A 15,959-nucleotide genomic window follows, 5' to 3' on the forward strand; every position below is an offset into this window, starting at 1 on the left:
CCCGTGCCTACAGCCTCCTAAGCCGTCTGTGCGGCAATCATTGACTCTCTCACACTGGTGCATCGTATTACGACCCATAAGGTTTATTTGATGTTTTTAGTTTAGTTGCATCATTTTTACTTACCTCTGCCCAACAGATAAACAATGAAGCAGCATTCATATGCCTCCTTAAAACGTCATTTGCTCGATTATATAACTAATTTTAGCTTTACCTAATGAAAACCGTTCCAAAACCTATGGGAACTGCACAAATATTGGAAGCGATGTGCAATGAATTTCGAAGCTTTACATTTTACTCTCAAATAGACCAGAACACAAACTTATAAGTACTAACAACCGATCTGTAGGATCGCAGGGTAGGGGACTAGTGACCAGTGAAAGGTTTGAGCTCGGGGCACACCCATTTTTCCTTTAGCCTCATAGTTTTCTTCGCTTTGGGTGAGTCGAATTATATTAGCGCTTTCTACGAATATGAATGAAACCACACTGAATGACAGCAGTCGTGGTTGCCAGTGCACGCACGTTAGGAATTATAGCGTTGGAATTTGCGACTCACTGGCAGTTCATTGGCAAGGCGTATGATGTATCGAGTCAGTGGTATTTGCCAGTGACAATAGAGGAGTACACGTCACATCTTATTTGAGTAGAGGGGCCTATCATTTTGAGAGTGATTATATTCAACTCAGGCAAGCCTTTTACACATGCTGCTTTATTGAATGGTGTGGCAGTTTATTGTTTCCCTTTCATGTGTTTGGAATTTCCTTGATTTATCATTTTTGATTGCAAAAGGGAAAATTTAGATTTATAAGCACCACTTTAGGCCATATTAACAGTAGTCTCAAAAACTTACCCAACGCACTACAATATTTTGCGTTAAAACTTTCCCTTAGGCAAAACCTTATGGTAGATTTGGGAACTGGCTTCTGAAGGTGATTCTATTTGGTCAATTTAAAATCCAAACATGACCAAGACCTCACAAAAATATTTTAAATTGTTTAAAAATGCGGGTGACTTTATGACGCCCTGAAACCTTTCTGAAGATGAAAGAAGACAACACTTGGGCACAATATGTATTGTCGGCGTACAGAAGGGCTCGGGGAGAGGATACTGCCATGGCACAGAGACCATGCCGCTTAGCGGAAGTACAATCGCAGAGCCTAAAGTGCTCGTAAAACCATAGCGAAGAGCTGTACAGACCATCAGGGTATTAAAGAAACCTCTTCGTCTGAGCATCGTCTCCTGCGGGGTCAATCTCCCGCGTCAGCCATCACAACGTATTCGGTGCTGTAGGAACACCCACGAAACAACTGCGCCATTCATCTGGTTTGCATGTAGCTGAGGAGGTATTCTACTGGGTATAAAGAATTTACCGGCTATCATGCATACCCATCACTAGTCGTAAGAACACTGGCCTAAAAGCAGTCATTTAATCAAGGACGGGGTTTGTCATAGTTTTGTGGGAGTAGTTTCGCGTCCATTTCTCCTTGCTACGTTGTTCCCGAAACAGTGCTATCCAGTCATATCTATCAAGTTTCTATCCAGTTAGTAGAGAGGTGGAGAAGTGATTATAGGCAGCCCTAGTGACTATTCTGTAGTGACTAGTCTGGTTAGGAGAGCGAGGGGATACCTCGACAGCATCTAGCCGCCTTAAGACCATGATTTTAGTCTAACGAAAGCATTTATAGGGGTGTAATTCACAACGAGTGTATGCCCTGTTGTAAAGATTTTATTTAATTCAAAAAAGTGCTTTTAATCACCTTTGTGGTCCTTTGATTTTCTTATAATAAGACAGCAAATACGCATTTGGTGGTCTACAGGCTAGTTAGCATTCTAACCTGTCACTTAGGTATGTTTACTCTTGAATCGATAAATCCTGGAAACCTCCATAGTATTTGCCAGTAATGGGTGTTTGCGAGGTGCATCAATCATCTTGTCATTGTCTTTTGAAGTTTCTCTAGGACTCTCTTTAATCAGTAGCTTTGGGGTGGCGAAATTGAAGAGGCTTGATAACCCCGAAGCACTTCAATTTGTCTGTTCAAGTCGGAGTAAATAGGGATAAAATCAAATGAAACGATGCGATACCAATATATGTGACTCGCTTTCATGGCTTTTTATTCTCCGTCGTCACGGCTGCGGTCAGTAGAACGTTCAGAGGGCTCTACATGCAACCGGTCAATGTACTCATAGGGATAAACTTGACGGGAGGCAACTTCACCTCTGTACCGACTACACCTATCAAAGGTAGCCATAATGCCAAGCTTGTGGCAGAATGCTGGTCTTTCATCTTCAGGGCATCTTAGGGACAGATTTTATATTCATCCTCACCCTATAATGATAAATGGTGCGCCAATCTGCAAGGATTAGTGATCCACTGGACATAAGTGGTCACATAGCAAAACGTTTCCAAGGCAAATATAAAAGTGAAGAATTTTTTGAAACTGCTCCCTCAAAAAAATGGAAAAGATTAAGGGTTTCATTAAAACTTGACCCTTTATCCATTCCTCGCATTAATTTCGTCCAAAATTCAGAAATCATTTCCAACTTGCCTTTCTACATTCTTGTGGTCAAAATTCCACGCGGCTAGACTTCCGAGGCGCTGAAGATGGGTCTACAAACAACTTTGTACCCTGACGAACCAGTATGTCAGTAAAGAGGAATTTATGCTCTCTGCCACACATACACACCCACACATCCTTTGCTCACGATACTTAGTATCTAATAAAACGCTGTGTCTCCTTCATTGCTTGAATTCCCTTTTAATTTTTGTACTAGTAATCCCTCCATCAAGCAGTAAGGTTGCTCAACTTGTTTAACAGAGGTGCTCACCTCAAAGCAAGGTTAGTTACTACCGGTTCTCCCGTCTTCACGGTTTCCAATGCACATGTAGAAGCATGAAAAGCATAGAGAGCTTTTGTAACTAATCAGACGCTTTGGGGTTTTCTAAAATCATCTTCAAAAAAGAATTGTATACATAGATGATAAATTAGTAGGGAACTTGATGGAAAATAAGATAAGGAATGTGAGGTGCTCTAATTTGCCTCCGACTTAGAAAGAAAGGGAGTGAAAAGATTTTGATCAATGAAAGTAAAAGTCTTTAAAGGGACGCTATCCAGGTCGTCCGTCTGAACGGGAACGCCTATGGTGGATAAGACATTTTGAAGACGGAGTTATGGGAGGTACCGAAATTACAAACAATTTTAAAAGTCCGGAATCGACGTAGAAATTTATTCGCTTTCCAGGGAAGCTCTAATTTCGGGATTTCACTAACTCGCTGGCATTCATTGGCATAAACGCAAACGAAAGTGATTTCATATTATCGCTGGGATTAAATAATGGCTTGGAGTAGTCGGAAGTTTGTTAAAAGCCATAAGGAAGCCTTCTGCTATTTTTAGGTTGCTTTTTTATCGGTCTTGCTGGTTATGGATGAAGCAGGGTTCGCCAGTAGCAGGCTTGAAACTTACATTGAGCTGTCAAAACTTTGTCTGTAGGAAAAAGTTAGGCAACTCACAATCCATTTATCACCGTCTTAGTGCTCAAAGCTGCCTCTCATTCAGGCTGAGTTTAAAAGTGCGAGGAGCAATTAGAAGGTTCAAAAGGCATACAAGCAGGAGCAGTTCAAGTTGACGTTTGATCTACTTCTTGATAACCAAATACCGGAACTTTTAGTGCATCCGCCCCGACGAGAAAGTACATCTTGCCATAGTGTTCGGAGGTTTACCTCATTTTACCTTCTACTTCAACGTCATCCCGCTTTTGCACATGTGTTAATGAAGTGCAAAAATGTTCACTCTTGCGTAAATAAGAGAGCTGGAGGTTCTCAAGTCTACTAGCACAATGCGGTTGATTGTATTGGAGATGCCTTGCGATCTATCACCCCAGAAGACTATTCCTCCTTAATCTGAGGTGACATTAAAGACTGGTAACTCTGATTCGTGCAAAAACTGATAGCCCTATCTTTGGGTTCACTCTTATGGTCAGGATGGCAGTGTTGATACGTTGAATAGGTTGGAACCACAGACCTGACAGGACCGACTTCTGAGCGACTCCACATGGAAAACCATAAAAGGCAAAATCACGTCAGAATGAAATTGTTTTGCATTTTTTAAATCGGTTCCCCTTATAATTTGTTAGTGTATGGGATTACAACAGTCGAGAATAAGTGCGTGAGAACATATAAGAATTAGGGTATTAAAAAAGACTTGTGCAATTCCAGTGTGATCTACCCTTATCTTCCATTCCTGTGACCTCAATCTGGAATTTAACCTCAAGTTCAAATTCGCTTCAGCATATTCAAAATCTTTAAAACCTCAATGAAATTTGAGGCTCCCCTGTCCAACGATTAAACTGTCCTCAATGCATCCTTTCGTTTCTTCACCTCCTACAGGGAACATGCTGGTGTCTTCCAAGTTCAATCTCATTCGACACCACCTATAGGCCATTTTTGTCGGGATTTTTTCCTACAAATGCTTTCCCATCCCCTTCAAACCACAACTCACCTGGCAGTCACCGGCGGAAATCCCCCTACCTGAGCCTTCAAATCTGATCACAGAATCTCTTGTAGTTCCGCTTGACGATATCAGATTGCGATAAATCACGTGTGTGAAGAAGTAAATTCACAGAAATTTTCCTTTTTTCACCAAAATGCAGGATACTTTCTCCAAGCTTTTAACTTTATAGGGATGTATTAATGACGGTTACAGTTGATGGGGTGCTGCATTCTGCCATGAAAACAGAATGCTCCAGGAGTACTGACAACATACTAATTACTGACGATTTGGACTAACATATCCCTGTGCTGTTACAACTTCTATTTATGGAAATACTTCAGTTATAATGCGACCTAATGGATTCGTGAGCTTTTTTTTTTCAAACAAATGCATGAAGCTACTTCTCAAAATCCATTCCTTGAAGCAACCAACACGACTACCTCTTATCCTTTCTCAACAAAAAAAGGTAGTCTCAAACCACACCTATGCAAAGTTTGTCTCCAGATGCCAAGAAAAGGCTGAGCTCCTTCTCACACCCACTTCCCAGCACTTCATTCCATTCCACATGTAAGCGCTTAATACTAATGCCACAAAAAACCTGATGCTTATTATTTGGATAAACATTAACATAGCACTTTGGAGACGAGGCAAAAGAAAGCAGTATCTCTTTTCCTCCCTCTCTCCATCCCTACGCCCCATTGTAAGGTGCCGTATGAGGCCTTCCCAAGGGTGCTTTTGCGATATAAGACCTGACTAGTTCCGGAGTTCCACCCAATTCTGATTATAAGGAATAGAAGGAAAAGATGGGAATGTTTTTCCCGGGCAAGCTCCAGTAATATTACATAGAGTAGAATTGCAATTTTCTTCTGAGGTTGGTTGGACTTTATCAAGTGAACAATTGCATCTCCAGCTTGACACCCGCATACACATCAAGTGTGGCCCTCAGGAGGGAAGGTGTTGAATGCCTCATAAGTGCAGAGTCAGCCTTGTGTTAAGAGGTTGTTTGGAGACAAGAAATGGTCTGCTTACCAGCTTAAGGTTCCAAAAAAGCAACCCTTTCTCACCGCAAGTCAGCCAGTTAGGTAACAGATAACAAAAGAATTTGATCGAAATCTGGCAGCTTATTCCCATCTTTCAGTAATGTATGGCATGTGACATCAGTTTGATCCGTTTTGGAATGGTATTGCAAACTGCATCCCCACGTTGTGAATCAAATAGATGCCATCATCCCTTCTTAATCAAGTAAATTGCTAAAAATATCACTTAACCACTATTTTGCAAGCTTAATTATCAACTTACCTAGATTGTTCAGTTACCGATCACTACTGACATTGTTCCCTTTTCTTCTTACACATTACTTAAAAGAAGGGCTTGTATAGCGCTGGATTGCCATTCTTCTTTAATGGCTGCCTCCCTTGTCACCTTGTCTAGCCCTGTCTCTTCCATGTGTGATTCTAACCCTGCATGCCACCACAAGTTCGAGTACGAGGCCGATATGTCGCCTTAGTATCAAATTTCCTGTAAAGCTCGGTGAAACCAAAGGTCATCCCAATCGGTATACCCTGGTATAATCGCTGATCTGTGTCCTACTGCCAAAATATTTGCATGTCCCTCCATTGCTTCCTCTGCCAGGGGCACAACTCGTGCGACCTCACTAGCTGCATTTGTCAACGTCCTGCCATCCATATTACGAGTAAAACAAACTGCCAATGAATGCTTTGTCACCATTGCCTGCACCGGAATGGAGGGAGTACTTTCCTCTTAGGAGTAAATGGTATCAACTACTGCATTCCGTGCATTAAATTCAATGACCCTATACGACATTAAGCGATAGGACGTTTTAGTCTATTTAGAAGATAAAGAGGATTTTCTTTCAAATGCAGTTATTGTTAAGTAGGAAAAAATTTTACTCTTATGTACCGAAAATATGACCATGGATTGCAACAAATTCACTTCTCTTAAGGTTAATAGCATCCAAAGTGCAACTGGAAGTAGTCGCGTGCCTAATGGACCTACGGCTTCTTAAAATGGATAGCTTTCGTCGTCCATCTGTCTTGATGATAGATGTAATATCAAGATCTCAGTCCTTTAATAAATGAGAATGAAAAGACATAAATAAATCTTGTCACCAGTCGAAATGTCTTCATCACGACATCACTACTTGTGCAACCTACTTGGCCTATCGTCATGGCACGAAACCCTTCATTTGCGACCCCAATGATCCCGACTCCAATATAGTCAGTCGTCAGGACAGCTGGCAAACCTCGGGCAAAAGAAAGGCTAGTATACTTCTGTGCTGCTTACAAGATATAAAACAGAGGAAAAATTATTTCTATACGTGCATTTTTAACGGCTGACGTAAATATGAAGAGGGTGGATCAACACTACAGAAGAGCAACCCATTTTGGGGTGGGCACAGCTCCTCGTAACAACAATTCAGTCATCAAGTTAGTGGATTGGTCAAAGAAAGAGGACGGCAATCCTTTCAACGAGCACCACATATCGCTTCCACAATAAAGCGAACACCCAAGACATATGCCTTCCTTTCATCATGCTTAGAGTGTTGCTTACAGATCTGAAAACTACCTAGACTCGCTTTATTTACACGCTTTGATTTTCAAGAGTACGAAAGTTCCCCGACAAGTCAGAACAAGCGTCCAAACCCAAAACCTTTACTTTTGGATTAAAGTGCTTTCGGTTAGATCGAATAAAGTGGAGGAAATAGAGTAAGTACTAGGTCAGGCAGTTTACAGTAAGTGCGCCGTAGTTTACTCCATGGCATATGTGATGGCAGCGACCGGTAAAATTCTAAGTGAATCCGCTCCTACTGTTTTATTAGCGAAAATGGGCCTCTTTGCGATAGTCTATTTAATTCAGTGGTTTAGATGTGTGCAACAAGTCTTCCATTTGCCAGCGTTCTACTGTCCCCTTATTTAGGCAGTGGAGCGAAGGCATGGCTCTTCCGAAAGGATGTCAAAAGGGAGGTGAGGATGCTCGACTTCTCCTGAAATATAGAAGTTGTGGAGTTTGCCCGTGCCCTTGACTGAAAGAGCTGAGCACTTTAAAACACTTTGACTGTCGAAAATGTAAGTTGTGAAATAATCTGAACCCTGGCCTAAACCTTGTAGGTACTTTACTAGGGCTTGCTGAACTCTAAAACCTGCAGTGACTGCTACTACTGGGTGGAATACACAAGTAGGTGTGCAACGCAGACGTCTACTGGCCTTCCCCTTCCTCCAGGTTTGCCTGTTGATCCGGCTAGTGACCGTATTGGAGTTGAGATCATTTGAGTAGCAAATGAAGGATTTCACGCCATAACGAGAAGTGAATTGGGCTGCATGAATAGTGACGCCGCGAAATCTTGACCTGACCTTTAAAGATTACCTAACAATTAGAACATAGTACTAAGTCTTCTTTCTAATCTCCACCGTCGTTTTGACGTCAAGCGCGAATGACTCTGCAAGCGCAGTGTTGCACTGAAATCTTTGAGTGGTGTAATTCAGAAGACCAAATCATCAGCAGCTGAAAAATCCAACTAAGTTCTAATATTGGAAGCAGTTTCAAAATGCCGTTGAACAGGCAGATGGTAAAGACCAAACCGTAATAAATAAGGGTACTTTTATTACCTAGTTAAATAAGAAAATGCCACATTGTCACTAAGATTAGAAAATTTTGCAATAATCTTGTTGTAGTCATTAGACCCACAAAACATGGTTTCGTATTTGCAATAGTTGTGCGTTCAACATTTTCGTTAGCCGAGTCTCAGAGGAAGATCCGTCACCATCACCACAAAATTTGATGAGGAGCAAGTGGCATATTTACGAAGCATTGTTCAGGCAAGAAACTCAAGCCACTATACAAATGACAATATTAACGCACACTTTAATCTACGAATGCCTTTGAGACATTTTACAACTCACGTACTGTAGTGCAGTTGCCGTAAAGCAGTGGCAATGACATTAATCAAGAGAAGGATGCCTTTAGCGCTTCTCCCAACGTGAGCAATGCGTCCCTACTTTTATGGCTTTGACGCTTCTGTTTGAGATCCACATAAACAGCGAACACGACTGTTTTCAAGTGTTTTTCCCACTGCTCTCATGCACCGATTTGCGTGGGTTAAAAGGAGAATACTCAAGTTACGACAATAAGTCATCTCTCGGGGTGAATCACACTTCATAATCCGAGAGCAAGGGTATTGCCACAGCATTCTTCTAGTTCACAATCCCTTACGGAAATGGTATTGATCAAATAAGGTTGGGAAGGAGTTCTTCGATAACGAGGCTCCTGAGAATTTGCGTAAAAGTCGCATGTGGTACAACTCCAGCCATTAGCTACAGGACACCGGCCCTTATGCCTCACTGACGTCTGCACAAGTTAGCTTTAGCCGCAGTGACTAAAGCACCCTTTTCCACCAAAAGTTTAGAGGAAATTCAGATTGCTTTAGAAGAATGTCAACAGAGCTACAGATTGACTATCTAAATCTGAGAGAAATCATATGACCGTTTTAAATTTTTTCTTGTTCCCAGCACAAATAGCACTGGAAACCAACACGTCGGTAAAAATTCCGGTGGCACTCAATAACCCAAACTTGACCTTTAGCAGCTTAAATCGTGGAAAATAGCGTTTTCACTCACCCATTCTTCTTTACAGCTTTGTTTTCGATACAATAGGATTCGCATACTCCACACCCATGGGTGCAAAGGTGCCGATTGCATGCCACACTACAGGTATTGGCTTATCAGTGAGAATAACAACTCCGTAAGAAAGAAATTCATGCAATCTTAATGCAGGCGTCTGTTACTTCATAAGTTCTAATACTATAAAGACAAGAACATGAAAATATTTATTTAGACTAAGTTATAATAGAAAACTGAACATCTAGTAAATTAGACAATCTGTTGTTCCCCATCCTTCGACTCATAATCTCGTTCGGCCTTGGGGCCATTGTTTTTGCTGTAGGAGTGAAGGAATATCCCAATCACCACCAAGGAGCCAGACCAGACATATCTGGGAGCAGAAAACAACACGAGGTGGAAGGTGGATCATGTGTCTGTGCTATTGGCGGAATGCAAGCTGAAGGGAAGTGGAATTACTAGGAGCACTTCCTTTCAAACCGCTATACCATACCAATGTTAAGAAAAAAACCTCAATTTTATGCCTAACTAATGCATGCACAAAATTAATAATAGCTTCACCATTACCCACTGAACGTGAAAATATACATCTGAAATTTCTATTCTTCTTTTTAGAAGGGGATAGGGGATGTGGTTTTCCTAATCACGGGTAAGCCAGGGCATGTGCTTATATCGCCACTTGTTTTCTAACAAGTCGTGATATCTTTCCACTGTGGGAACTGAGTACCTTCCCAAAGAAACAATCTACCAGAAATTTTTGGGAGAAAAAGAGGACTCACTCGATAGAAAAGGGCTTCCGAAAGACGAGAAATGAAAGAACGATGGTCACAGCCTTACGAACCGTGGTCACTGAATGCGCAAAAGAAATAGCAGGTAGATTGTCTTCAATCACCGAATGTGCTTTTTTGCACAAACTATGTGCGTAAGTAGGCTGCGAAAGCAAGCCTGTTTACAAATGGAGCAATATGCAATATAAAGGGTTTTAAAGCCAAATCAGAACTTGTACTTTTAAAGGTAAAATTCGGATCTTGTGCACAATAGCATGTTTCGAATAGCATCTTTACAGTTCAGAATATAGGTGTATGAGGAGGTGGGAGTGGCACCAGACTACATCGCATACCGGTAACAGCTAGAAGGGCACCAAAGTGGTGCACCAGGAGGAGAACAAACTGCAGGCCGAAATAGCCAGAGAGTACGAAGAGTGTACTCCAAAAGAAAACATCACTGAAGTGCTACAGAAAGGAGAAGTAAAAACAAAGCTCTTGTATAGCATAGACTATGAGGATATCAAAATAAAAATAGTCTAAAACAGGGATAATTTGGCAGCGTTAGTGTAAATAGCGCACCTCAAAAAAGAACACAGCCGAGGAGATGAGGTTGTTTGTGAGGAGGAGAAGTACCAATATCAGTACAAATCCAAATGCATAGGAGTAGGTCAACTGAAATAGGAGGGAGCATTGGGCAGGTTAACCCTACGGCTAAAATGACCAGTCTCTTTTTAAGGTAGATAAAGCACTAAGAGTTGGATAGGCAAGCAATTGTAGAAGAGCTGAGTCGTACTTTGATGTGGAGAGATTAGCCTAGTCTACTAGCAAACATTATCAGGGGATCGTCAGTCGTTGAGGAAAAGGTAGGCGAAAGGTGCACACACTCAAACGTAAAAGCAGTTTACAAACAAAAAATTGTCATAATTTGACCCGGTTCAATTGCAACCGACACACATGTGACGCCATCTGTCCCAGAAAAAAGTGACCTCAGTGATGCACACCAAAGGTTAAGCTGGTTTACCCTAAACAGTGTAACAAAACACGATTAAGTCGAGGTGGTGGCTAAAATTATACATTAGTGACATATCAAAGTCATAGTCGTTGCAGGTTTCTCGCTCTAAAAAAATACTTAGGTCTCAAAGCACGTACAATTTGAAGGGCGGGGATGTGATAAGACTTCATCGCCAGCTCTTGAAGATTACCAATGTAGCCGTCGCAGATGAGAGCCAAGCTGATGGCGAAAATACCTATAGACCAAAATTAATACATACAATATTATACACTGTATTATATTCTGCTATAAAGTAACGGAGGTTGTATCCTATCGGAACATGAAAGGTGAGGCAGTTGAGGCTCACATGGGAATTTGGTAATGAATGCTACTAGAGTCCTAGGAGAAAAATGACCACTACAGCGTAGATGTTCTATTACGCCAATTTTAAACTAATTATTTTTGTCTTGTTTTTCCCTTCTGATCTAGTTCAGTTCTCTCCAGTCAAGTGTGTCACATAACTGTGATGAGCGGTCTCAGATAAGAAAATAGGGGCGTCATACATATGTAATGATGTTAGCAGACGTGTCAGTAAAACCAAAAGTGCGTGAAAGTAGTTGGTGGCTCAGAGTTTAAATGAGAAAAGGATGCATACCTCGAATATCGAAGGTCAGTTGGACGCTGACGTCAGTTAGAGTGAAAAATATAAGGCCGACGATCATGCAGGCAACGGCAACGTAATCGATGAATTTATATTGTTTCCCTAAAAGTATGTGGAATTCTTTAAAAAATAGTTTATGACTAAGTTACTCGCGATGTCCATCGAGTCACCCATGTCTTTGAAAGTGGCCTTCACAACAAAAAGTACTCGTCCAAGCTCATTATGATACAAGGTCAACGAGTTGGGAGGGCATCAGTGCCTACAACAGCTACGTATACCATAAAACAGGGTTACAAAACACCCTTTGGAAAGTAGGTAGGAAAAGTAATATTCAAACTACGACTTTTTCCTATTCATCAGAGTTTAAATAGCATCGGCCAGACACAGTAAAAGGCTAATCCCACAAGTAGGCAACAGAAATAACAACTCGATTCGCAAGGCCCATAGTTGAGCTAACAAAAGCAGTGATGACCTTCTAGTAATAAAAATCGCATTGGATAGCTCGGACCTCAGAATAGGGTAGAATTTTCGTAAGCGACTGAGGATACCTAAACGGAGATACTTATAGCTTGAAACCAGTTCATTTAATGTTGCATAAAAGGAAAGGTGGTAGTTGAAGAATAATGACAAACCTTGAATGACAACGCTGAAAACCATTACGGGAATGAGCTTGCAGCACTTGAAAATGACCTGAGTCGGATAGTTGAGATAGACAACGGCGGCATTAGAAAGGAGGATAGTGCCCGTTGTAGTGATTCCAACGGAACAGTAGAGCCAAGGTGGAAAGCTGTGGATGGAAGGAAAAAAAAGACACCCTTACTTAGAGTGGTAGACAACACCGATTATTCTGCTCTCAATAAATGATATGATTCCGTAAAGGCAGAACTGGTAGGCGGTCAGCGCCATGAAGTGTTCACTGAGACCAGGCGTTTTGAATAGATACTCCTAAAAGCCCCGAAAAATAAACAGGAGGCACAATCCAGCTGTAGGAAGTGTTTTAACTATAAATATAAGAAAAGTTTAGGAAGTCGAATAAAAATAAATGCTTGACGCTCAAAATGGCAAAACATTATGCTACGAATTAAGGCATGAAAATGCGATTTCTACTCTTTAGGAACGCATGATAGCAGCGACGATTTCCTTTTAATTTTCAAGGCAACTATGTGAAAATCATTAATTTCCAACCTGGACGCCTCCATAGACGATGTAGAGAATGAAGATACCGAGGGAACCGATCATAAAAATACAGCCCTTAGGAAGACAAGAAACATCTTGTCCGAAAATCAAAACAGGGCTCTTTGGCATCTGCTCTTCGTCTTAAAAAGAAAGCAGAGCAAGTAAACTTAACGAATGAAACACATTCACTCGAACCAAAGCATAGGCATTTTGGCATAAAAAAGGGCGAAAATTAAAAGAGCAAGCCCAGAGTTCAATCGATGTACATTAGGATGTGTATCTTCGAGAGTAAATGAAGGTGTTAACTAATCTAACAGCGATTTATAAGGTAGATTAAGCGGTATATAAGGAAACGCTGTTGTACCAAGGGCAGGCATGCGCTTTCTGGTGTACTAGTGTTCGGCATCTAACAATAAAGTACCTAACGCGGTAATTAAAAAGTTTTATCTGGCCCCTAAAACATCCAAAATCTTTACTAATGCAAACACATGAAACAATTCATGCACTACGTAGTTTCTCCTTCAGGAAACTAACATTGTCCACGAACATTGGACTAGTGCAAATGTCTCTCAAAATGCTGTGTTAAGGCAAAGAATTGGAAACACCCACTTGGAATTTACTTCGAGTTACTTAAAAGCCAAAAGACCATATGGAATAAAAATCCGAGTAGTTAAGAAATGTAGTGATGATGCAAGAAATATAAGTTGATTAGACTACTAAGTATATTAATCTAAGGAATGAACAAGTGTGTAAGCGCACATGCAGATTGGGCTGCTATGGGGCACTTTTCGTAATAGAAGGCCTCCAATTCTGGAAAATGCTGATTAATATGAGCAATGGTGATTGCAGTAAGCGTGCAGGAAAGAAGCCGATTTGCGCGAAAGCATGCACCAAAAGGATCAAAGGCGAAAAAATGTGCGCCAGGCCACCACGAACTTACGTATATCTATGAAGGAACGGCGCAACCGAAGCATCTCAAAAGAGGAACGCGAACCTTACACACCAGTCATACTTTAAAGCAGCCAATAAGTAACAAAAGGTCGAATCATTTGAGTAAAGAAAACAAAATGAGCATCATTTCCTTTTCTAGTCTTGCAAAAGGCATTAGTTAAAAATAAAAGGACTGCTATTAAAAAAACAATCATTTACTTGCGTGCTGTCTTTTACGGGGAAGGTATCCAGTGAAATTAAAGGGTTCTAAATGTCAAATCTGCTCTATTAAACATTTTGCAGTAGCCTGATACTCAATGAATAATATTTTTAACGGATTAGTTTGTAGTACAGCGTTTTAGCCTTATCTAAACCCTTTTAGTGCTTCTGTAGTAAAACAGTAGGAGGATTTTCTCCATTAACATGCATCAAGGCGCCTTCAAGGAAGACTCGTAATATTAGAATTTAATAATGTAAGGGGATCTAGGCGCATTTTAAATTTTAGGGCAAACTAATATGCTAACACAAAACCGGTAGGCTAGTTCATTTTTTTCGTTAAAATTCATTTGGTTAAATGAGTACCTTGATGTTTTCTACAAATTAATTAAGTGTTCAAGCTTATGGCCATCCTCATCACCATAGAAACTAAAGCCTTAGCGCCACTATTTTTTCTGAGGCCATAGTAAGCCATGCCAACGCTGATGAATATTCATAATTAACAAATGGAATGTCTGGGATGCTGTTGGCGTAATGCTTTCATATTTTGTCTAACTTTATGCTTGATTTTACAAAGGTTCCAATCTTTACTTAGCGTACTTATACCCGGCTGCGTTTCTTTGGGTCATGTCACTATCCTTGACTCCTCTGTACGTCAGTAGCATATGTTCTGCCATGCCACAATGGCCTAGTACAACCTCAGGTAAAGCTCGGCTTACTACACATTGGACAACTAAATACTCATGCCTCCCAATGTTGGCACAACATATGGAGACTAAAGCATTGATCCAGATTAGCATGCTGCTATACAATATATGGAATCAATGTCCGTTCCTTGCCTCTTCGAGAACCTCATTCAAAGACTGTAGCAGGTGCCATTTCTGAGTCAGCCAAAATATGGTAAAGGATGAATTTACTGAATTTCCTCATGGGCACAGAAAATTTGATCGAAGTAGTGGTGATGCATCATTGGAGTTGCATTGTACTTAAATTTTAATCCATTTCAAACTGTACTTCAAAACCGGGGTCTTTTACCGTTCATAGCTAGACTTTGTCTTAAAAGAGTGCACTTTGCGCACTTAACCGTTCTTGCGTAAACCTTTCCGCAAAAGCATTAACATTTGGATAAAAGCAGAATTTAAAGAAGTTTCAAGGAGGTACTATTAGGCGCCTATACATTTTCGCTACTTCATTCTCACTTTAGTGCCTATAACTCATTTTTTTAGCCTTCTCTTAGCCAGGAAAGGTGCAAAGGCAGTGTCGTTTGTTTATTGGAGTCAGGCATCTCTTCAGTTATTTATAGCATTCCTACGGAGTACGATAGGATAATTGCCGAGGGTGGACGTCAGCCTAACTCCCTCATTAAAGTTTTTGCACGATTAAGCATAAGCATCAAATGACCGTATTTCGTGACATAAAGGTCCGGTAAATGACAATAGAATTGGTATAGTTGTCCCATTGACCGAGTTCATTTGTCACTACCAACAATATGGAGTTCGGAGTCTTTCCTAAGCTAGCAATAATGTAATACGATGGTGGTTTATCCCTCGGTATTGATGAGGCGCCTTCTTGTACCCCCGCCGGGTGTGCTGGCCTTCGGGGCATGCCAGTGGTTCAGACACCTTCTCTGTGCTGAATATATATATTCTACCCGTGTATTGTGACTTCTTTTGTCTTCAGGACAGTCTCGGGACGCTACAATAAGTCGCATCAGCAAGAGGAAAGGTGCATTGCTAGCATGCAGAAGACCCAAATCTATACGCTTATTCGGATAGTCTGCTGAGGTTGACGGAAATTTACAGTTAATCGAAGTAATAAATTACTCAAGAAGATAAAAAATTTAGAAAACGCATGCTTTTTCAAGCCAAACGGGATTTTGGTTAAAAAAATTTGTGTTTGCCGGGGGGTAATGACAAAATTTTATTTAAGTTCTGCAAACAGAATCGCTGAGTGCGAAACTAAGTAAGCCAAAGTTTTTTGCCATCAAATGGATAAAGTTCATTAAGCTGTGCACATAAGGTATGCATACGGTATTATAAATGTCTTTAAAATCCGAAACAGTCTTAGATTTGGCAGAAAGTTTTTAGAACTTTAAGC

At 40.8% G+C, this 15,959-nt stretch overlaps 1 protein-coding gene across 1 annotated transcript; it reads right to left on the minus strand. All coding sequences in view use genetic code 11, as the record gives it.

Moving 5' to 3' along the window:
• Nucleotides 1-9,373: 9,373 nt before the first annotated feature.
• Nucleotides 9,374-13,690, minus strand: EGR_01133 (Adenosine 3'-phospho 5'-phosphosulfate transporter; the record flags this gene model as incomplete). Its single annotated transcript, XM_024490382.1, has 10 exons — nucleotides 9,374-9,494; nucleotides 9,901-9,970; nucleotides 10,242-10,353; nucleotides 10,468-10,560; nucleotides 11,038-11,135; nucleotides 11,535-11,642; nucleotides 12,173-12,327; nucleotides 12,361-12,485; nucleotides 12,726-12,856; nucleotides 13,657-13,690. 10 exons carry the CDS (start codon nucleotides 13,688-13,690, stop codon nucleotides 9,374-9,376), a joined length of 1,047 nt encoding a protein of 348 aa, XP_024355201.1.
• Nucleotides 13,691-15,959: the final 2,269 nt, after the last annotated feature.

This window comes from Echinococcus granulosus (genome assembly GCF_000524195.1).
Source record: "Echinococcus granulosus chromosome Unknown EG_S00004, whole genome shotgun sequence".
In the NCBI taxonomy this organism is placed as follows: Eukaryota; Metazoa; Platyhelminthes; class Cestoda; order Cyclophyllidea; family Taeniidae; genus Echinococcus; species Echinococcus granulosus.